The sequence below is a fragment of the Terrapene carolina genome, unplaced genomic scaffold (genome assembly GCF_002925995.2).
Source record: "Terrapene carolina triunguis isolate 2854851 unplaced genomic scaffold, T_m_triunguis-2.0 Scaffold227, whole genome shotgun sequence".
Lineage (NCBI taxonomy): Eukaryota > Metazoa > Chordata > Testudines > Emydidae > Terrapene > Terrapene triunguis.
Window position 1 is genome coordinate 4,169,838 of NW_020664578.1, and position 23,457 is coordinate 4,193,294.

At 51.4% G+C, this 23,457-nt stretch overlaps 1 protein-coding gene across 1 annotated transcript in view; it reads right to left on the reverse strand.

Annotated features, from left to right (window-relative positions):
- Positions 1–17,082, reverse strand: part of LOC112113255 (hepatocyte nuclear factor 6-like) — a 22,171-nt gene extending 5,089 nt beyond the window's left edge. Inside the window, exon 1 of the mRNA XM_024209489.2 lies at positions 16,149–17,082. Coding sequence (XP_024065257.2) covers positions 16,149–17,082 — 934 coding nt within the window. The remainder of the gene's footprint in view (positions 1–16,148) is intronic.
- Between the last annotated feature and the right edge of the window lie 6,375 nt (positions 17,083–23,457).

A 23,457-nucleotide genomic window follows, 5' to 3' on the forward strand; every position in this document is an offset into this window, starting at 1 on the left:
GGGCAGCGCCCAGCGCGACAGGGCCCTGATCTCGGTCACTCTGTGTCTGGGCAGCACGCGGTGCGACGAGATCTCAGTCAGGGCTTTGAGCTCCCCTCCAGTTTCCTTCCAAAAAAAAAATGGAGATATACCTATCTCATAGAACTGGAAGGGACCCTGAAAAGTCATCAAGTCCAGCCCCCTACCTCCACTAGCAGGACCAAGTACTGATTTTTTTGCCCCAGATCCCTAAGTGGCCCCCTCAAGGATTGAACTCACAACCCTGGGTTTAGCCGGCCAATGCTCAAACCGCTGAGCTATTCCTCCCCGCATTTCATAGGTCACTGACTTCCCCATTTCACGGGTGTGACTGAGAGGGGGATTTTGGCCCTAAGATTCCAGGCTGGGATCAAGATGCCTAAATGATTTAGGTGCCCAAATCCTATTGGGTCAGCTCCAGCCACCCTACCGCTGCAATTGGCCTAAAGGACCCAGAGCAGCCTGTTCTCTTGGTGCCCCGCGTGCCGGAGGGGGGTGGGGGTCCGGCACGTCGTCCCTGCTCTAGTCCTTGTACCCAGGCACCAGGACAGAGGTGCCGGGAGTGGAGCAGGTGACATAAGGGTTAGGACCTGTCGACGGCCCAGACAAACGCAGGCAGTGAGGGAGCGTGGCCGTGAATCACGCTGCCGAGTTAAATCGCCCAGCAGGGGTTGCCATGGCAATGGGGAAGGCCAGGCAGATCGGTAGGATCCTCTCCGGACACAGGGGCCTGGGGGTCACCGGCCCCCATCCACTGGGAAGGGCAAGGGGCTGGGAGAGTCAATGCCCATGGAAAAGATGAAACCTTTCTCCTTCACGCCTGGGAAGGTTTACACCTGTGCTGGGGGGGGGGGGCACACTGCTCCCCAGTCAGCATCCCCCCCACACACACTTTGGGGCAGGGCAATGGACACCAGGTCCCAAACCTTCACCCCCAGGAGGGCCAATTCTGCTCTCTGGGGCAGCCCCCTGCACTCAGTGGGGGCTACGGGGGCCCGTGGCTAGGTGGACCATGCTCCTCCCACGTTTTCTTTGCACCGGCTTCCGCCGTTCCCACACGACCTGCTGTCCTTTAAGGTCACTTCTCCTGCTCTCCCTGCCCACCCCCCCTGAAAACCCCATGGCCAATCCTTTCCCAACTGGAGTCAGCCCCCAAGCCTTAAAAGACCCATATCTGGGGGAGCTTCCCCAGCCCTGAAGGGGGACAAACATTGGGAACAGCCAACGGCTCCTTTAAGCATCTCCGCTAGGATAGGAAACCGTACCGAGCTAAAAAACCAGCCCCTGGGCGGCGGGGAAGATATGGCTGAGTCCAAAGGGCCTGATCTCTCTCATAGAATCATAGAAGATTAAGGTTGGAAGAGGCCTCAGGAGGTATCTAGTCCAACCCCCTGCTCAAAGCAGGACCAACCCCAACTAAATCATCCCAGCCAGGGCTTTGTCAAGCCAGGCCTTAAAAACCTCTAAGGATGGAGATTCCACCCCCGAGAGGAAGGCTGGCTGGCCCGACTCCGGCAATATGGCCTCCATCATGGCACCGTGGCTACCAGGCCGCCATGGCCAGGTTGGGTTTTAAGGCGGCTGAGAGGAAGACTCTCTGCTGACGCTGTCTCTCAGCTGGGCCCGGTTCTTATTCACAGCTCCTTTCAGAGTAGAGTAAATACACCCACTCTCAGGCCACTCCCAGAGCCACCCTGTGCACGAGAAATGACTTCCAGGGACTTGCCTCCACAGAGAATTTTGCCCTCGCTTTGCATAGACGATAAACACAGGCTGGAGGAGGGAAAGGGGGGGATGCAAAAAGCGGGGGCTAATTTTGGCAAATCCAAAATCAATGCTTCCCTGGCAGAAAAGCCCCCCTGGGGAACCGGGCGCAGGGAATTGTGGGCTATTGACTACTAGCTTGTGACTGTCACTGACTGACTGACTGCAAGGAGGAGAGAGAGAAAAAAAATCAATCGCTTCCCTTAAATAAAGCACCCCAGGGGGGGTTGGAAACCAGCCAGGAATTCGCTCCTCCTCCCTTCCCCCATGGCAGCCTGGATTGAGTCTGGGTCTCTGCAGCGTGAATGGAGTCCGGCACCTGCCCTGCTCACCAGGCTGTGTCCCTGCCACGTCCATCTGGTACCCAGCCCGGCCGAAACAAGGGACCCAGCGATTGCACCATTACTTCGCGCTTTCCATGGGAATGTCTCCGAGAGCCATGGAGCTTCCCCGCCCCGCACTGTGGGGTGTTAGGAGAGATGGGTAAACGGAGGGGGATGCTACTGCCGAGGGCGTGCAGAGACTCAGGGCCAGGAATCAAAACCCCAGGCATCCTGGATCCCAGGCCCAGACGCTAGATCATGCTCCCCTCAGGACCTGGAAACAGAAGACAGGAGTCCCCCAGCCCACGTCTCCTGCTCCAACCACTAGGCACCACGCCCCTCCCGGAGCAGAGACCAGAACCCAGATACCCTGCTCCCTTGCTTTAATGGGGCACTGCGGATCGCCTGGCTGCAGGAGCCGCTCCCCGTTCAGCAGGAAGATTTGACTCATTGGCCCTGTCTGCATCCTCAGCGGACATGGAGTCTGTAAACCCCTCCCCCACTGAAACATAGCGCCCCCACGCCCCCGCTCCAGGGATAGGAGAGTTAGCTGCCTCCAGAGCTGGCATGGGCAGAGCCAGCGTTCCCAGAGCTCACTGACCTTCCATCAACAACCCCATGTGAGCAGGCCTCCTCAGGAGACCCTACAATAACAAATCAGCTGGATACAGGAGTCAAGGGGAGCTGATAAGTCCAGGGAGGGTGACCAGACAGCAAGTGTGAAAAATCGGGACAGGGGGTGGGGGCTAATAGGAGCCTAGATAAGAAAAAGACCCAAAAATCGGGACTGTCCCTATAAAATCGGGACATCTGGTCCCCCTAAGTCCAGGAGCACTCCGTGGGGTTCTCTCTCTCCATCGGGCTCCCATCACAGCACCTCGCCATCTTTATCCTCCCCATCCCTGGGAGGCGGGGCAGGACTATCCTCCGCATTGTACGGATGGGGAACTAGGCACAGAGAGACTAACGCCCTGCTCCGCAGAGGTCTGGAGGCAGGTAACTCCCCATTGAAACCAATGAGAGTTAGGCATGTAAATACCTTTCAGGAGCTAGATCTAGGTGCGTCTACACTGCATTGTGAAGCTGGGCTCAGACTCAGGTTTGAGCCTCAGCCCCCTATCCATCGCCACACAAATCAGTCTGATGGGGGTCAGCAAGCCCTGGGGACCCGGTCGGATCCTATGGCCCATCTTGGAAGGGTGTCTGAGCCCGAGTCCCTCTGAGACTCCGATCCAAGCCCTGTCATTTTGCAGTGTGGACGCAGCTCAAGCCGCAGACCCGAGCCGGAAGGTTTGCGCAGGGCAGCGTGTACGCTGCGAGACGCAGGTCCAGCCATCGCAAACCCAGGTTTACAACGCAGCGTGGACGTGAGTCCACAAGCCCGGGTCCCACAGATGCAGGTTCACAAGGCAGGGGAGACATCCCAGGGGTACACCCCCCCCCAAGCCTGGTTTCAGAACCCGAGCAGGAACGGCCACACAGCAAGTCTGTAGACCCGGGTGCTGAGACTTGTTGCCATGGTTTTTAGAGGATTTTTTTTTGCAGTGTAGACGCACGCTTAGGGTAGAGATCCGGCCCAGGGCTGCAGCCTGGGCTCTGGGACCCTCCCACTGCTCGGGGTCTGAGCCTGAACATCTGCACAACAATTAAATACCCCCTGCACCCGAGCCCAAGTCAGCTGGCCCGGGCCAGCCGCGGGTTTTTCACTGCAGCGCAGAGGTTCTCTCAGTGACTTGCCCGGGGTCAGGAAGTTTGTGGCAGAAGGAACTGAGCCTACCTGGGACATCTCCTAAGTCACAGGCTTGTGGCCTAAGCCCCAGCACCAGCCTTCCTCCCTCTCTCGTCTCTGTCTGCACCCAGCCAACATCCTGACTCGACCTGCCCATCCAACCTAGAGCAGCTCCCCTCTCGCTAATTACTCGGCTCCCTGAAGTCGGGCTCATGGCTCACCCAGCAGGAATTTGCACAGATCCCGAAGATGACAAAGCAGCCGCAGCTGCCACAGCATGGAGCATTTTTGCACTGGCAGCCCAGCCAATTCCCAGCGGTCTGACTTCATTCTCCCAAGTGTCGCCCCCAGCCCCTGAGCTTTTACCCCAGCCGTTGGGTCGAGGTTACAGCGCATCAACTAATTAAAGCCCAGGAAAGGAGCCAATTGCTCCGTCTCTTAGGAACATGAATGCTTCATTTTAATTTTTGACACTAGACTAGGGAGCGCAGATAGTGGTTAGAGCAGGAGGGGACTGGGAGATGGGACACGTGGGGTCTAGTCCCAGCTCCAGGAAAGGGATGTGTTTATAATACCACAAATAGCAACTCCTTTCCGTTACGACTCTCAAAGTGCCCCACCCACCCCCAGGAGGGTCAGTATCTTTTGCCTCGTTTTGCGGATGGGGAAAGTGGAGTTCACAGAAAAGAAGCAACTGGCGCACGTGGGAACAAAACTCAAGATTCCCAGTCTCCTGTGTGGGTTTCCCATCTCTGCCGCAGACTTCCTGTGTCCCTTCAAGCAAATCCCCTCCCTGATCTGTGCCTCAGTTTCCCCATCTGTAAAATGGGGGTGCTGACCCTCCCCTCCTGCAAATGACTTCATTAACGGATGCTAGGAAAGTGCTAGGAGACCCTGCAATCACAGGAGCTTGTAGCGCGAAGGATGACAGGTGTTAGACTGTTTGCTCTCTGGGTGGGTTTGACGGCGGCCCAGAAAAGCACAGATCCTAGTGCCATACGATTCCTTCTGACCGACCGTCGGGCAGAATTCAGATGCTCCTCCAGCCCCAAAGAGCTACAGCAGGGAATATTCCTGCGCTTCAAAGTAATGCTGAGCGACCACTGGATTTTTTGGTGCGGGGGCCAAACCGAAACCTTTCCCCCCCAAAATCCTATTAGTTCCTAACCGAAAACTATTTTTTCCATTGAATCAGAAAACTCAACTTTCACTGGACATTCTGAGTTGCCTTGAGACGAAGATTCCCACCCCCAATTTTTTATTTCAATTCAGCCGTTTCAGGTACTTTGCCCCCCTGCAGGGCATCATCCTGGTGCTGGATGTTTTTGTCTCTGATAACAGGGGCTGAGAACCAACAACTCGCTGCACACAAAGCAGCCATCAGAGGGCAACAGCTTTGGGTCACAGACGACCAGGCTGTGGAGCCCAGACCTGGACCCCTGAAGGGGGTTCCACCAGGGCAGGGGTGAGACGCATCGGGAGGAGAGATGTGTGGGGCAGGGGAATTTTGGCCTGAGCCGCATCGGGTTCTGGTTTCCAGGCGGCAGCCGATCCAGAGATCACTCCAAAGAGCGGGGCTGATGGACTGGGCCCAGTTCTGGTCTCTCCCTGGTTTTACACGAGAAAATCTCCATGGTTTTCAGTGGGCTTTGGCTCAGATCCTCAGTGGATCCACACCAGCATTATTAGCACAAGAATCGGGACCCCCGTCTCCATCCGCCAGGCTGCTCCCCTTCAAATCAGGGGCCTGGCTCTAATGGGAGCAGAGGCAACTCGGTTGTTTTCCAGCCGGTTCTGTTCAGCCTCCGTTGCAGCTGCTGCTGCTCGCCCTCCCCGCTGTCGACCCCCAGCCTCGCTCTTCGATTCCTCTGCAGCAGCAAGGCCCCATGTTTTGTCTGTGGCTCACGTACTGGAGCGGATTCTGCAAAGGGGACGCGCTGCGCCTCACTGCGGCGGAGGTGGGGGGAAGCGGGGCTGGTTGGAATGGCCAGCCTGACTCCCCCGGGACCTGGATTTCCGCACTGAAACGCACAGGCCCGGAGGCTCTGGTGTGGAAGCCGGAGGAGTGGGTGTGGGGGGGTGTCTATGCCCTTCATGACCTGTGCACCCCCTAATGCAACGCCCCCACAAAGCAGCCACCTCTCCCCATTTCCCAGCAAAACTAACAGCAGAGCATTCATACCACTACAGCTTCATTACACTTACTCCTTGTACCAAAACATTTTTACTCACCGGTCAGAGCTAAGGGATAAAAGACACTAGACTGGGTCTATTCCTTGCCCTGCCACGGGCCGGTTTGAGTGACTTGGGGAGTGGGGTATTTACACTTTGTGCCTCAGTTCCCCCCCCCCCCCACACACACACCTTTCATCTGTCTTGTTTAAGTTCTCTGGGGCAGAGACTGCCTCTCACTCTGTGTCCGTGCCCAATGGGGTCTCTAGGGCTCTAGTCCAATACGAGTAATAATGGCCTGCTACAGAGCTATGGTCTCAAGTTGCAGTGGGGGAGGTCTAGGTTGGCTATTAGGAAAGACTATTTCACTAGGAGGGTGGTGAAGCACTGGAATGGGTTACCTAGGGAGGTGGTGGAATCTCCTTCCTTAGAGGTTTTTAAGGCCCAGCTTGACAAAGCCCTGGCTGGGATGATTTAGTTGGGGATTGGTCCTGCTTTGAGCAGGGGATTGGACTAGATACCTCCTGAGGTTTCTTCCAACCCTGATCTTCTGTGAGTATCAGGATTCGACTACCCCCTGCAGCACAAAGTACAGTTTGTTAAGTAGCAGCCTCGGGTTTTTAACCGTGCGGGGTCTTCGGCCCGGGAAGCTACGCTTTGCGTGTGGATCCCTGCACCCGCATTGAGCCCGGTTAACGGGAATGGGGTTCTGGGGCGGGGGTTCCTGCATGGACCGGCTTGTGGGACTGACGCCTCGCCAGCGCATTTGTTACAGAGCTAGCCTGGTGTTTTCCCCTCGATACGTTGTATCAGGGGGATTGTTGCTCTCCTGGCCCCCAGCATGCTCTCCAGAACTAGGGCCCAGCCGTCCGAGCCCTGCGCCTTGTGAACTCCCTAGCGCCAGGCGGGGGCGAACGCCACCAAGTCAGGACAATCGCGCTTTGTGCCCGTGAAGATGGCCGGGTCAGAGAGACTCAGACCTAGAGGAGGAAATGCCGGTTGATTGAAAGGCTCCTGGGCCAATCCCAGAGTTTGCCCCCAGCTCTGGAAGGGGCCAAGAGGATATATTAATGTCTGTAAAGCACAGTTAAGGTGAAAAATGGTACAGAACTGCTGTGGGAGGTAACTAGGACTCCTGGGTTCCATCCCTAACCTGCTGTCTTGCCCATAGCCTTGCTCTGTGCCTCAGTTTCCCCATCTGTAAAACAGGACTAACGATACTCACCTTCCTGGGAGAGCCACGGATGAGACGTGCTACCCACTACTACGCTTTGGTGCGTTAAAAGTTTTTACTGATTATGAGTTGCCAGCATGTGGCTCCATTTGAAATCTGGGCGGTATTTGTTTTCAGATCGAAATCCAACTCTTACTTATATGACTATAGCCTTGATCTGTATTGTTTATAGAGTCAAAGGCCAGATGGGACCCACGGATCATCCCCCTGACCTCCTGGATAGCCTGGGCCATGAACACTTCCCAGCTGCCCCCACATTCATCCCCATAACCAAGGGTGGGCAAACTACAGCCCGGGGGCTGCATCCGGCCCTTCAGATGTTTTAATCAGGCCCTTGAGCTCCTGCCGGGGAGTGGGGTCCAGAGCTTGCCCCGCTCCGGCACTCCAGCCGATGAGTGGGGTCAGGAGTTGCCCGGCGCTGCGCAGCTCCCACAGCTCCCATTGGCTGGCAACCACGGCCAATGGGAGTTGCAGGGGTGGCACCTGCGGATGGGGCAGCGCACGGCGCCTCCTGGCCGCACCTCCGTGTAAGAGCCGGAGGGGGGACATGCCGCTGCTTCTGGGAGCTGCTTGAGGTAAGCGCTGCCCGGAGCCTGCACCCCTGACCCCTTCCCACACCTCAACCCCCTGCCCCAGCCCTGGTCCCCATCCCGCCCTCCAAACCCCTTGATCCCAGCCTCCTCCTGCACCCCAGAGCCCTCACCCCCATACCTGCACCCTAACCCCCTGCCCAGAGCCCCCGCCCGCACCCTGAACACCTCATTTCTGGCCTCACCCCCGAGCCCAACCCCCAATTTCGTGAGCATTCACGGCCCACCATACAATTTCCATACCCAGATGTGGCCCCCAGGGCGGAGAGTTGACTCAGCGAGCTAAACTAGGACATGGGGTCTGGACACACTTCAAGCCGGTGGCATGATTCCCAGCTTGATCCTGATGCTGGCTGCCAGCGAGCCTGCATGATAAAAACAGAGCAGAGGGGCTGGGGGCCCTGAGTATTGCCTCCTATCTCAGACGGGATCACATTGGGGCCGTGTCCAGCCAGGCTCCTCTCCATTGTTAGTACGGTCCAGCTCAAAGGACAGACATAGCCAGAGATGTATTACGGTAGTGTCTACGGTCCCCAATCAAGACTGGGACCCATTTGCTACAGTGAGAGAGAGCGTCCCTACCCCAAAGCACTTACAAGCTAAAGAGACAAGCCAAAGGGTGGGAGGGGAAACTGAGGCACGGAGGGGGCAGCAACTCGCCCAGGATCGGTGGCAGGATCCCTGACCTCCTGAACCCCCCGTTCAGCACCCTGGCCGGCTGGACCTCAGCCCCCGTGTGCTAGGCGCTGCACACAGATAGGAACAAAAAGACAGTCCGGTCCCAAACCCCAGGTACCAGACCAGTCTGAGTTTCTGGAGGCTCAGGCTAGGCAGGGTACCTGTCCCTTTGACAGCCTCGTCACAACTGCATGTTGTTTGTAAATCCAAAGCACATTTATCTAAGGAACCTGGAGATAAAAGGTCAAACCGCACATTAAGATCTAGTGTGGGCCGACTTTTTATTATGTATTTTTCAGGCAGAGAAGCGGCCTCCAAGTATTACCATATTTTTCCTAACAACCGCTGTCCTTCTAGGAGCCCTATTTCAGATCACCCTTAGTTTTGGAAAGGGGCGGCTTTAGGCTGAAACAGAGAAAGTCCCGCAAGTTCGTTTTGAAATTTAGCCTAGAAAGGTTTGATCCTGCACTCGTTAGAGTCAATGGCAAAACCCACGTAGACTTTAATGGTGCAGAATTGGGCCCTTAAATTAATAAGATCTCAGCTGATGTCCAGTTGTAATTTTCCCACTGTTTCAGGAAAGCTATTAAATTTATAGGGAGTCAGTATCGCCCACCCCAAGCAATCAAACAACATGAGTTAACGCCCTCTCCCCCAAAAATCACGTGATTGGATCAAAAGGCGTGGCATTTTAACTAGAATAAATCCTGGGTTGTTTTTATTTGCCATCTCCTCTTGGAGCATTTCAGCAGTAGTGTAGCTAAGGGGGGAGCAGGGGGAGCACCTGCTCCCCCGAGCCCAGAATTCCCCAAGTGGCGCCTTTTCCCCTCGTCCGTGATTTCGGCGGCGCGCCGCTCCATCTTTCGGCGGCATTTCGGCACACATGCAGGGCCGCCGAAATGCCACCGAAGGACACGCACCTTTTTTCTCCGCCGCTCCTCCTCGGCAGCAACCCTGGCTACGCCACTGCCTTTAAGGGTCACATTTGCAAACTTCTCTTAACAACTCCAAAGGTTAGAAATAATAATAACAAAATAATAACAAAAATGCAAGATTCTTACATCACCTAACTCCAGGAGCTGGGGCTTTAAGGAAACCCAACAGCATCGCAATAAAATTGCAAAGCGTTGGCAGCACAACAGGTCGAATCCTACAACCTTTGTCCCTGAAAGTAATCGCAGTAGACTCAGCAACGCTACTCTCAGGAGTCCGAGCTGCTGGATCTTGCGACAGCTAGTCACCATTGTAGTCAATAGCACAACGCTCACTGACTTCAGCGAGAGCAGGATTGGACCCTGTGTATCGGCCACGTAGCTGGAAAGGGACTCAGTTTTAAGTCAATAGGAATAATCTAGCTATACTAAAGAGAGACGCATTTCAAGTGAAATCAATTTTTTTTTTGAAAAAACAACCAACCTTCCCTGCCATCCCATAGTATGGTAACAGCTGATTGTACTAAAAGTGACGCATGTAAGGCCGAGAATTTTGCAAAAGGGACTAGCGATTTTGGAAGCCCAACCCGAGACATCTTCCCACCTTCAGAAAACCAGGTCTCAAGACAGGCATCTCAAAACAGGGGCACCTGTTATTGACTATTTGTATTGTGATCGCACCTAGGAGTCCCAGTCAGACCTCAGGAGCCCACGGGGCCAGGTGCTTGTGCCTAAAATCATTTGTCATGTTTTAAAAAGTCCTGGGGACAGGTTCATAAAGGTTTTTAGGCACCAGAACATGCAGGTGGGCACTTTTGAAACTCCCACTAGGCGCCGATCTGCATCTTTCGGCAGATAAATGTATTTAAACCAGAGGTTCTCAAACTGTGATCCACAGATAGTTCCCTCTAAGGTGCGCACCTGGGCGGCCGCACACGAGAATGAAGGGCCACCCACCTAATTAGTGGAGCCGCGCAGATGTGGCTCCACTGATTAGGTGCCTGGACCCTGGAGAATGCACATGTAAAGTGAGGTGGTGGCCTTGGGGGGAATAGGGCATAGGTGGGAGGGGGCAGTGGGGTGAGAAGAGGAGGGTGGGGGGAATTTTGGACGTGCAGGGCTGCGGCGGCCAGAGAAAGAGACGACTTTCCCCAGCTCCAGGGCTGTGGCTGCCAGGGAGAGACGGCCCTGCTTCCCAGCCCCAGCTCTGTGGCTGCTGTGGTGGGGGAGAGACCCCCCCACTCCTTCCCTGCCCCAGCGCGGGGGCTGCCGCGGCAGGGGAGAGAGGGCACCTCCATCGCATTAGAAAGGTAAGACTACTGATATTAAAATAGGAGTTGTGTGCTTTTAATTGTAGAACAAAAACATTCATTATTATTCATTTTTTTAAATAGCGCTTTTATCCAAAGCGCTTTACAATAGTTAGCTAACGGTACAAACAACATTTGGAAAGATCATTAAGTGGTCCGCCGAGACCCTCAGCAATTTTCAAGTGGTCCGCGAAAAAAAAAAGTTTGAGAACCTCTGATGTAAATAATCTCGCTCTCTTTTTCTGTATAAATACATGCCTGCTATTGGTTTTATGTGGCAGGTGCTCTGATGTCACGGTGACGGGCAACAGTATAAAACCCTAAGATAAGATAAATACACCCCCCCATGCCCCTAATTGACTTTCATCACGGATGCTCTGCATTTCCGTTTCACTCAGCTTTGGATAGCAAAAGTAGTTTTACGAGCCAGTTTCATTTTCTGGCTCTCAGGCCCTGGCTCCACGCTGCTGTACTGACACAGCACTGGAAAGTTTATATTAAAAAGTGTGTGGGGGTGGGTGGGGGGAAACCAACCTGTTTTCCCATTAAGTTTTTGTTTGGTTTTAAAATTTCATACAAACATTTCTATTCCGCCAAGGTGACGTTCACCCTGTCTCAGGGGCGTGGCACAAAACCTGTGCTCCATTTTCATCCTGGGGCCTTAAAACGCTTTACGGACGTTGATCAGCCTTCACAATCCCTCCATGTGAGTGATCATCTGGAGAGGAGGGGAAAGCAGAAGCCCAGAGAGGGGAAAGGACCCACCCCAGGGGGCCCCACATGCCAGGGGGAGGGACAGAACCCAGGAGTCCTGCCCCACTTTATTACAGGGAGCAGCGCCTGCTGACAAGGGCTGTTTTTCTGGGGAATGTGTCACTGCGTGCGGTGCAATCGGATCTGTGCAAAGCTCCCGCTTTACGTTGCACGACAATCCCTGTGCAAAACCCGATACCTCGGCCCGGAGGGCCCCCTTTCACAAGTCAAGATTTCGCCATGAACCCCGGCGAGCCTGGCTTCGCTTGGCAAAAAGTCTTTCCCGCCTGCCAAAATACTTGATGCTCAGTTCCCTCCCCTGCCCCATCGAACTGCAGCCTCCCCCAACCGGAGATTTGGAGTCTAGCCTCCTCCTGAAATAGGGATTGCCTCCATATCCCAATCCTGATCCCCCTGAATGCCTCCCTGCAGCTCGCTTCCCACCAGTAACGGCGCGAGTGCTCCACGCGGGATTGATGGGCGCGGGATGGTGACACATGAGCACAGCTGCTGGTGGGCAGCAGGCAGAGGGATGCATGAGGGTGCAATCCTGCCAGGCCCCATGCCGAGCACCACTTCAAAGTCAGCAGCAGAGGAAGGCGCCCAGGTCCTTTCTGTCTCCCACATTCTCTGGGCCAGCTCAGAGCCCAGAGCACAAGGGCTGATCTCATGGGTGGCTCTTACTCAGTGGAAGCAACAAGATTGGATTGGGGGCCGGGTCCCGCTCTTTGTACAGCACCGGGCACCGTGTGGGCCTGGCCCATGACTACGGCTCCGAGGCGCTAGGGCATAACCAAAAATAATAACATAACAAATCACCGGCATGCAGCCACCTCTGGGGTGGAAACAACCATCTAGCCTGCAGGATGCTGAACAGTGGTGGAGGGATCAACTGCACTCGCAGACATGAGGCCATAGCTAGGGAATGGGGGGCTGAAGGCAGCGACTGAAAAAGGATTTAAGGATCATAGGAGACAGACATGAGCTCCCAGCGTGATGCTGTGGCAAAAAGGGCTAATGTCGTGCTTGGACGTAAACACAGGGAAGTGGTGAGTAGGGATGGGATTCCCCTGCTATGGGAATACTGCAGCCAGTTCTGGCAACCACCGCTTATAAAGGACACTTCGAGACGGGGCAGAGAAGAGCCACACAAATTATTTGAGGCCTGGAGAAAACGCCTTATGGGGAGAGACCCAGGGTAAGTCTACACTGCAAACCAAACCCCGCAACAGTGATTCTCAGAGCCCAGGGCAACTGATTCGGGCTTGCGCTATGGGGCTAAAAATGGTAGTGTAGACATTCCTGCTTGGGGTCTGAAACTCCTGTCAATTTTAGTTGGTACTGACTTGGCTGGTGCTTTGTATGTAGCCTGTTGTAAAACTAGGCAAATGAGTTGAATACCCCCTGGGAGATCTCTGCTACCCCCAGAGGTACATGCACCCCAGGTTGAGAACCACTGTCTAGTGGGAAAATGCAGCATGAGAACCAAATGGCCTGAAGCTGAAGCCAGACAAATCCAAGCTCAGAAAAGGCTCCCATGATTAACAGTGCGGGTGACTAACCATTGGACCGGACGGCCAAGGCAAGTGGTGCATTCTCCATCTCTTGATAGCTTCAGATCACAACTGGCTGCTTGCCTGGAAGAGATGCTAGAGCTCAGCTGTGCTCCGGGAGGTCAGACTGGATGATCTAACGGAACCCTTCTGGCCTTAAAAGCTGTGAGGGCAACTCCCCTTCTCTGGGTGGGTTTTCTCATCCACGCAGAACAGACCTGGGTTTCTCCGGGGCTCATCCAAAGGGCGACAGGCCGCATGGAGCTCAGTGTCTCTCTCCCAGAAGGGTGGAGATGAGCCGACTCTACTGGGGTTCAAACTTGCAAGCCCAGGGAGCATAGGAATCGCAAACTAGAGGTTTACGGCCCCAAGCCGACGGGGCGGGAAGCTGAACACTTCTCTTAGCCCAGCCAAACCAGCGTTGCTAACACAGGGCTGAAGCTAACTCCCTGGTGCCCACCAACTCTATCCTAGCGACGGTAGCTGCCTGCATGCAGACCAGGGTCGCTGTCGGCAGGCCAGATCACGCAACACAAGGCCACAGGAATGCAGTCACAACCAACGGTACTGAGAGACATTCTCAGTTAACCCGGGGGCTGGTGTGCAGTGGGGCCTTCTATACCCTTCTCTGCCCCCCACCCCGCTTGGACAGCTTCATTCCCGGCTGCCCACCCTTCCACAGCAGAGGGGACCCAATCGAAGAGAGCCGCTGCTGCCCAATGTTAAGCAGCCATGAGGCTGCTCCGACAGTTCCGGGGACACCGGCTTGCATGGTTCAGGAGTTGGAGCCGGACAACACAACCACCCCTGTGCCACGCTTTGGGCATCACAGGATCTGGCCCTCGGCCTTCACGGTGCTAACCTCGGGGCCTGGGCATTGTGACAAGAACCCCCCGCCAATGGCTTTCTTAGTCGATGCTAGAAATCAGAGGTGAGGAAAGGCCTAATGCAGCTAGTGCAGCCCCCCCCCCCCCCCCGAGCTGTCCCCAGCCCTAGGAATAAACGTGCTTGTGGGGTATACCAGGGAGTGGAACCACACCCCAGAGAAGCCCTCTGCTTTCCCATGAGCCCTGGCAGGAATAAACACGGTCAACGTCTCGCGCCGCGATCAAGGTAAAAGGAGAGGAGCCGGAGGACGGAAAACACAGTGGGCAATTGGAGAGAGAGGTGCCTTTGAAAAATCACTAAACGCCGGATCTAAAGCTCACGGCAGCCACCAGGGGATTTGACACTATAGCTCAGTCCCTGAGTTACTGCAGTTTTCTGTTGCCAGGCCGGCTCCTTCTCCTGCTAAGAGATGTCAATAAAACTCGGGGGTCGGGGGAGTCCTCGGGGGTCTAAATATCATTCCCACCAGCCACAAACACCCCCATTTTGTTTCCCCTTTCCCAATGGCCCCATCAGCCTCTCGACAGCATCATTAGCAGCTAACGAGCAAAGAGACGCTGTGATCGCAGGGCCCTGCTGTGTCATATGATGGGGCCAGGACCATTGTCACATGGCATTTAATAGACATACGCACAAAACCACCGCTAACTGGCTCACCGGGAGGAAACTCAGAGAGATCGGGACCAGGCCAAGAGCCTGAAACACGGCCAATGCCCCCGCCCACCCCCGCCCCCACCTTCGCTTTTCAAACGCACCAGCCCTTCTGAAGATGATGGGGGAGCCTCGCAAGCATGAAGGAGAAAGGAAAAATAAAAAGCAGAATCATTCCGAGCGGCCATGCAAACTCCTTGAACCACAGCGATGATATGAAGCATCACCGGCCACCAAGATTCTTCAAAACGAAGGACGAAAGTTAGGCTCCTAGCTCCATACGGAGGCCACTAAATAAGCAGTCTCGTTTTCGGAAGCGCTAAACACTCACCAGCTCCCAGTGGTAAGGGCTGGTGGCGTGGGGGGAATCAGGCCAATTATTTAGGAGCCTAAATAGGGATTTAGGAGCCTCCCTTTGGATACGGGTCAAATCCGCAACCAGCCTCGATTCAGCAAAGTCCCTCCCTACAAAAGGGTATTAGTTTCATTGATTTTAATGGGACTTAAGCAGACGCTTAACGATAATTGCATGCTTAAGAGTCTCCTGCTTCAGGACTTAAGTCCTGCTCTAGACTACTGGGGGGAGAAGCCCCTATGCCAGGTTGTCACATCACTGCAGGGTTTCTTACACCTCCCTCTGAAGAAGCTGGTGCTGGCCCCAGTCAGGTACTAGGTTAGATGGACCTTGGGATTGATCCAGCCTGGCTTGCCTAATTGCCTGGCGTAAATCAGGATTGCGCCACTGAAGCCAATGGGAGTCACACTGGTTTAGACCAGCTGAAATGCCGGCCCGCACTTTAGGAAAGCCTGGGGGGTTTGGCCAATGAAAAAGGCCGTCCCCTCCCATCTGTTGCAAGGGGGCAGCACTGTCAATCCTCCATCTGTGGAGTTTCTCCCCTACAGCTTCCTCACACTAACCCTACAATAACAACCTCAGCACAGAAACATCGCTCTCTTCAGGGTTATTTGGACCCCATCCAAAGCTCACTGAAAGCAGTGGAGACTCCCATCAGCTTTGGCTCAGGCTTCCACGCCACGGGATATGGCCCACAACCACTGAGAACGAGGTCTCCATCTTGACCGTGAGGCTGAGATGTTCAATGACACCGTGGCAGCACGAGGAGCAGCCATAGGCTACGGGGTGAGGTGACGAAATGGCTTTACCAGCATAAAGGACAGAAGGCAGGCGGAGAAAAAAAGATGGAGCCTCTTGTGCGTATGTTGAAACCACCCCGAAACAATACAGGGGAATGCAGGAGAGAGAAGGCATCCGGAGATTCCTTTGCAACCCACTCACCCCCACCCCCCATAATGTGGGTGTGTACATCGCAAGTTCGAATCAATAGCTATGATTTGTATTACCAAGCAATAAAGGCTCGGGGTGTAATTATTCAGGCATTGCGGCTTCATTCGGGCCTTCCAGTTTGCAAAGAGATTAGCAGAGTCACAGAGCAGGTGACCTTTGCTCGCTCTCTGAAATCAAGAGGCAGCGCCATATATCCCTGTATTGTTCCAGGCTCAGTTCCTGATCATGCTCATAAAAAATATCTTACCTTCTAACCTTAAAGCTGCCATTCTCTGAAACTCAGGCTCCTGCAGCCAGCGCCACATCCTTTTGAAAGTCTCCCTCCCGGACTTGAGTTTGCTCCAGGGTTTAGGGTTCCTGAGGAGGTCTGACAAGGTGCCTTGAGACCGGCACAACACCCTCTCGGCAAAGATGGCCTGCGGGATGCTGTATCTCTTGAGCTCAGCGATGATCCGCTGGGCCACTTCTTTGGTGTTGATCTCCTCCAGCTGGCTGGAGAGGATGGTGGTTTGGGTGGAGATGGGCTGGTTGGGTCTGGAATTCATGTCCGGCCTGGCATGGCCATAGGGGTGCTGGCCCATGCTGTTGGGGGATCCCATGGTGGAGTTCTGGGAGGGGGAAAGCTCCCTGGAAAAGTGCTGGTCGATCCTGCCAAACATGGCAGGGTGGGCTTCGAAGTTATTGGCCGCCACCATCTTCTCGTTGCCCAAGTGTCCGGCAGAGTGGCCATAGCTATGCATGGGGGTCAGGTTAGGGCTGGGCAGGGATGACAGACTCTGCCCCATGCCAAGATCCTTGTGGTAAGGGCTGTAAAAGTTACCGCCGGAACCCAGGCCCCTTTCTTCCCTCATCAGGGTGAAGCTCCCAATCACGTTGCCCACCGGCAAGCACTGGTGGTGATGGTGCTGGTGGTGGAATTTCTCATGCAGCGGCTGCAGGGGGGTCAAGGTGGTGTAGCTGTTGGCAGCCCCAGTGGGCGAATCCCCACCAAAGCCAAGCCCCGGGTGCAAAGAGGTAGCCAGGTGGTGCTCGGCTCGGTGATACTCACTGCCGTCCAGCACCGAGGCCACCAGAGAAGGTCTGGAGAGAGCAGAGTGTAAGGCTCTGCCTTGGCCGTGCATGAGCTCCTGCTCCTGGCTGGACATGTCCCCGGTGTTCTCCAAACCCAGCTGGACATTCATGGCTGCAGGCTAGTGCCTCCTCTCTTTATCTACTGTGCAACTCATTAATCTTTCGTTGCTTGAGTGTAGGGAAGGGCTTGCCAGATTGCAAGGGGGTCTGAGGAAACCTCTCTGCCTTTATCAGTGGGGATGGGAGCAGGGGCAAAGCGGGAAGTCCCCTATGTATTCAGCGACCAGATCTTGTCTCCAGTGGGAGAAATCTAACAGCCACTAGTCTCGGTTGCAGCCCCAGGAAGACAAGGGCGCATCATTCCTCCCCAGCCCACAAACAAGCCCCCTTCAAACTGATCAGAAACTAGACACATTCTAACCCCATGCTGGAGGGATTTGGGGGAAGGAATGGGGGGGGGGGAAGAGGAGGGAGGCTGGAGGATTCCCCCCACCCCCTCCCTTTAAACCCCAATCAAAGTGAGAAAGTTCATGAAGAACCTGGCTTACCTAGTGCCGGAGGCTGCTTTTGCTAGGCATTTGTTGGGGGAGGGGGAGGAGAGGGATGTACAAATATAAATAAATAAAATAAAAACAACCAATAAATAATAATAATAATAATAATAATAATGAAAATCAGCAGCAGGGGTTCAGATCCCCCCCCCCTTCCTGGAGCTTTCAGCAGAGGGGCTCCTGCGTCTGAGAATCTGGAGAGGAAAGGTCTTCTCTTCCCTGATCAGGATAGTCCAGGAGATCTCCAGCAAAGTGCTTGCAAAGCAGCACCAGGCTCCAGCAATTAGCTACTGTCTGTGTTTTGGTGGGGGGGGAAGGATTAGATCTCTCTCTCTCTCTCTCTCTCTGTTTTTAATAGGTGCAGCTCAAAACAGTCCCATCCTCTTTGTGTCTGCTACACACTCACACACACACACACACTGATCTCTCTCTCTCCCTCTCCAGAGAATACTGCCCTACTCCAGCCCGTAGCTACTCTCATCGATTTCACTAGGAAACACTCCGCTTTCCTGCTTCTCACACGTCACCAAGCCTAAAATCTGACAGATGTGCAATCAGCTACCAACCTGACTTAACCCGATCGGGCCCGGCTCCGAATTCGGACGAGGGAGCGAAAAGGGGCGTGTGGCGGCGGGGGGAGGGGGATCTAGATTATATTGACTTTGCAGTTTGTTGCAATACTTTGTGGCTCAGGGTTAAAATGTATATTTAATACCCTCCCCCCCCAAAAATAATTATATGTATCTTATATCTATCCACCTGGATAAATACACCATATCTGTCTAGTTATACACCGCTGCCCATCACGGTGGTATCTGAGCGCCTTCCACGTCGAACCAATAGTGCAGTCCCTAGTGGATTTCAGGACATCTCTGTCTCTCCTCTGTATAATACCTGTATTTTTGTAATGCCTCTCTTATGTACGAGATCACAAATAATCTATATAGAGTCTGTGTATAAATATAGATTAATCTATACAAACCCACCTACAGAATCTGTGTGGAAGCCTGGGTTATACATCTGTAGAAAGCCACACAACTGTATACATTCTTATGTTTTGGTGATTTACCTATCTTATGTAGGCGATCATTAAAAAAAATTATGTACATCTAAATAGTACAGAAATGGCAAATGCATGTTCCTATATTTTTGTGATTTCTCTCTTATACAGAACTCACAAAAATCTATATAGAATATATACAAATCTAAATCTATAACTCACACACATATTCACCTCTCTGCTTTTTTTATATGTTAGATGAAAAAAATGTATAACTAGCCAAGCTATGAGAATGTCATAACCTTTCACACTTGATAAGGGGACACTTAATTCGCAGCAGAGCTGAAAGGTGGTTTAAACTGGACTTATCCGTTTTAAAATCATTCCTGTCCGACCAATAATGATCCCAAGGAGCCAATAACGTGAGATTTTTTTTTAATAAGCTTTGTGCACAATATTAATAGCTTCTAACTATTCTTAACCCTCTGTAGCTATGTTCTGGAAAATGCAGATGTTGCAACCAAATCCCCTCCCCTTATATTCACAATGATTTCAACGGAAACAATTACAAAAATAAATACCGGCGGCCCTTGGACAAAGGAAAAACTCTCCAATAGTCCCCCGGTAAATAGATTAATTGGGGGGAACTTTTTAGCCCTTTTTGTGAATGGATCTCACACGTAGGGAAATTGAAACAGATTTAAGTAAGTGTATTCAAATAGGCATCTTAATAATCAATAAAATTAAAAATAATAATAATCAGAGGCGAGCAAAGGGGAGTCCGGGCTACAAACACAGGGACCCAGAGAAATCGGTTCATGGTTGTCAATTTTCTCAAAGGATCTTAAAAGCTGCAGTTGCAAAGGAGGGTTGGGGGTTTCCATGATGATCAGTAGCTGCTGTGTCCTTCTCTCCAGCTGGAGAACTCCAAGTATTAAGTTCCGTGGAACATTTCTGACTATTTACTCTCTTTTCCTCAAAGAGACATCGTTAAAGTAATCAGTGCAGTGTGCAGCAAGCTAACAAGCCAGCGTAAAAAGAGAGAGAGAGATTCACTAGAGAGAGAGAGAGATTGGGGAGACTGGTTGTTTAATGAAGAGTGGGGAGGAATTTAGGATTTGGTGGGCGGGGTGGGGTGGACACACTCCACAAATGTGTGTGTCCCGCCCCCCCCCCGCCCCAAATCTCACCAGGTGCGCTCTGGGGAAGTGGATAATCTGCAGGGAGGGGGAGAGGTTTAAGGGCTGCTACTTTCCTAACCTTGCTGATCGAGGTCAAGAGGAGGGGCTCACAGCCCTAGTCAGGCTCACTAGATCGCCTGGGTTCCTTCCAGCTGGTAACCTGAACTCAGGCCCCCCTGACTTTCCCAGCTCCCAGGGCAACGCACACGCTACCCACACACTACACATTCCAGCCTAGTGCACAACGCGTCACAAAAATGCTCCAACGACCCCCCCCTCCAAAAAAAACCCACCAGCTGACCCAGAGAGGCAATGCCCCGCTCCCCCCCCCCAATATCCTCTCTCCTCTGTGGTTAATGGTTTTATTGCGATGGGTTGGGAGTCTGGGGGATTCCCCCCCCAGTTGCACTTTCTGTGTCTAGCTGCAAAACAAACCAGGCCCCGTGGAGGCCAATCGATGCGCAGCTACTGCCAGATTTTCCGGAGAGATCAGTTCGCGTTTAGACAGAGACGGCTCCTTGGCTGGGGTCTGAGCCCGGGTGGTGGTATTTCTCCCCCACTCCCCCCGTGTTGAGCTGAGAAAGTTTTTGTAGGTTGCCCTCTGGTTAAAGTGACGGACACTGCCTTTACAAATCTGCCCCGTAAAGGCTAAAGGGCTCTCGGGGGAGCTGTCCAAACCCTAGGTGCTGAAGGGGCTTGGTGCGGATGAACTGGTGTCGGGGCGGGGTGGGGGGGGGGAAAGAGATATTTACAACATATCCAAAAATCAAAGTCACCCCATAGATCCAAAAGGGCTCGGATGGAAACAGCAAACACAGGGGCTTTCTCTTTAAAAAAAATCATTTCGCTAAACCAAAGCTTCCAGACAGGAACGCAAAATCTATTTTTGTGGTGTCTACATTGAAATAAAGCGGAGTTAAGAAGCGCGTGCACTCCAGGCACACTCACCCACAAACCGTGCACCTCTCCGACTGAAAATGAAATAACTGCAGGTTGGGGGGAGTTTTTAAAATGATTTGGGGACGCAGGCGAGAGAGAGAGAGTTTATACTTAGAAATATCTGGTCTCCCTGGTTTTAGAAGAAGGTGCACTCTTTTATTTATTCAGAGGGAGAAGCAGTTTAGATTTCAACTTGCAACAATTTGTATCAGGGTCACGTTTAATCTCCGACTCCAAAAGCAAAGAAATACCAGAAAAAGCTGCAAGTCATCTCTCCGAAATCCACATTTAGCAGGGGCATCGCTTAGCCACCGGAATTCCCCCCTCTCTCGACAGACTTTCATCTAATGATAAAATGGCCCCAAAAAGAGGTTTTGTTGTGAATGCCAACACGAGGTTACTCACTTTATTCCTGGTCAGAACTGTGCAAAAAGAGACATATTAGACTTCCAGATCACATGTATTGTAATCATTTGACATGGCATTTCTTAGTGTATAACAAGAATGAAACACCCTCCCCCATAGTCCAACACACATCGCTATTTAAAAGTCTATCACTATATTCTTTATTTTTTTTTAAAAAGGGTAAATCAAACTTTAAATGACCGGGACACTTCAAATATACTGACATACTGAGACTGGAAGTTTATGGTGCCTCCCAAATGACTTCAAAGATACCAATCAATTGTCTTTAGCGTGGAGATAAATGTTGCCATATCTATAGTCCAGTTGAACCTAATTATGAAATAATATCATACTCCCGAGTTTCCCAACACCTCCTGTGAAACTGTATATGGCGCCTTCACAAATACTTAAAGGCACTAGCCTCATCAGTTTGGTTTTTAGCTCTCCTGAACAGAGTTTAAAACACCATTTAGTTGATTAATTGCTTTTTATTGATCAATTTGCTGTTTGGCAGGAACATTGGCCCTTCCACTGAATATATTGAAATACTTTCCCTAGCCCATTAAAAGACACAAAATACTTTGTTTTATAATTTGGTTGGCTCCCCCCCCCCCAATGTCTAAGCAGAAAATACAGGGCTATATCTCAGTTATCATTCACTTCGAGGAAATGAAGTTGTGTTTAATGCAATTTAGCCCCCTTAAAAATGAAAATTGCATTACAGAAATTTAATATTTCTCCTCTTTAGGGCTTTTCAGAAATAATAACTTTAACATTGTTAATGAAATGCCAGCCAACTTTCTTCTGTTGTTCGTCAGATCTAGCCTCCACAGAGGACGGATGGTGTCAAGAGCCCTAATGTATTTAGGGAATTTATTTCAAATTGTTTTAAAAAATAACTATGCTCAAAGCTAAAATAATATGAAAAAAAAATCATCCTAGACACAAGAATAGATTTTTAAAGGAATTAAAAGGCACCGTTTCGGGGGCAAATAATCACCAACAATATTTTTTAAATGCTCAAAATCATCAGGAGTGTAACGTTTTAGATGCAAAGGAAGAAAGGTGTCAGAACTCGGCATGTCCTTGTTATAACAATGAGGATCCGAGATTTGTTTCGTGTACGTGTGTTTATTATTTAAAATGCTCAGTGCATATGAGAGAGGCGTTTATTCAGAGGTCTACTACGTACATCCAGATCAGCTGAATGGATGTTTAACCAGGAACACTTCAAATTTTCCGACTGGCAGTGATCTAAGAAGATAAAACATCCTCTGATAATTGGATTGTGCCTATGTGATATCTATATCTATCTACACACACACACACACACACACACACACACACCATCTATACACACACACACACACACACAAACGCACCTATATGGATGCCCATGCACCTACACATCAAATTTCACGCCCACACAGGGACATTGGAATTATGTCTTACGTCAATTTCAAGAGGGGGAAAAAATCATTTCACTGTCTTTCAAATAATATTCACTTTTCCAAGCTCGCTGAGTTGTTTGTATTTACTCATTTTAAGTAATCTTCCAACAAATGCCAACTCTTTGGGAATTATGTCGAAACCTTTAAAAATACTTTTCCCTTAACTCTGCCCCGGTCAATAAACAGATCCAACCCGACACAATGAAACCACTTGGCAAGTTGGTAATTAATTAATAGGAGGGCTACGGGTTTACAAGGAGAAATTTAAAAATAAAAAGTTTATCAATAAAAAAAAATAAAAGTTCTGCAGAATATTGCGAGACAGCCCCCCAAAATACAAATAAACATTAAATAGCTACCCAGTGAAAGACTCAGAAATTCACTCTCACCTGGTAAACAAATGTTAACATGACTCAATATTTACAGAAGCCCAAGGGGGATGGTTTCTGATCCCATTCACACCACACTGTGAGCCCGTTTCAGGAGTCAGTGGAGTTACATCTGTGTGAACGAGATCAGAATCCGTCCAGCCCATTTTGCAGTGAGACATCACAGCAGCTACAGGAGATGAAATATAGAATTAAAGTAGCAGACAAGAACAATCTGAAACACCATCTGATTATCAGTGGCTACTGGTATGATCAGTTTGAAAAATGTAAAGTGGTTGTAATTACACATATATTCTGTGGATCTGATTCAATAGAGATCTGAAAAATTATATATAATATATATAATTACACACATATTGATTATTCAGCTCTTTATAGAATCAAGCTATACAGAATATTCTATATATAATGAAGACAGATACACATTGAATATTTTAAATAATAAAAAATAACAATGATACTATTTGAGAGGAGAAAAATATTAACTTGACATAAACAGGCTTTTAAATAAGCCAAGAAAAGATCTATCAGTCCAAAGAGGGGAAAGTGACTCCTGGTCATTCAGACCT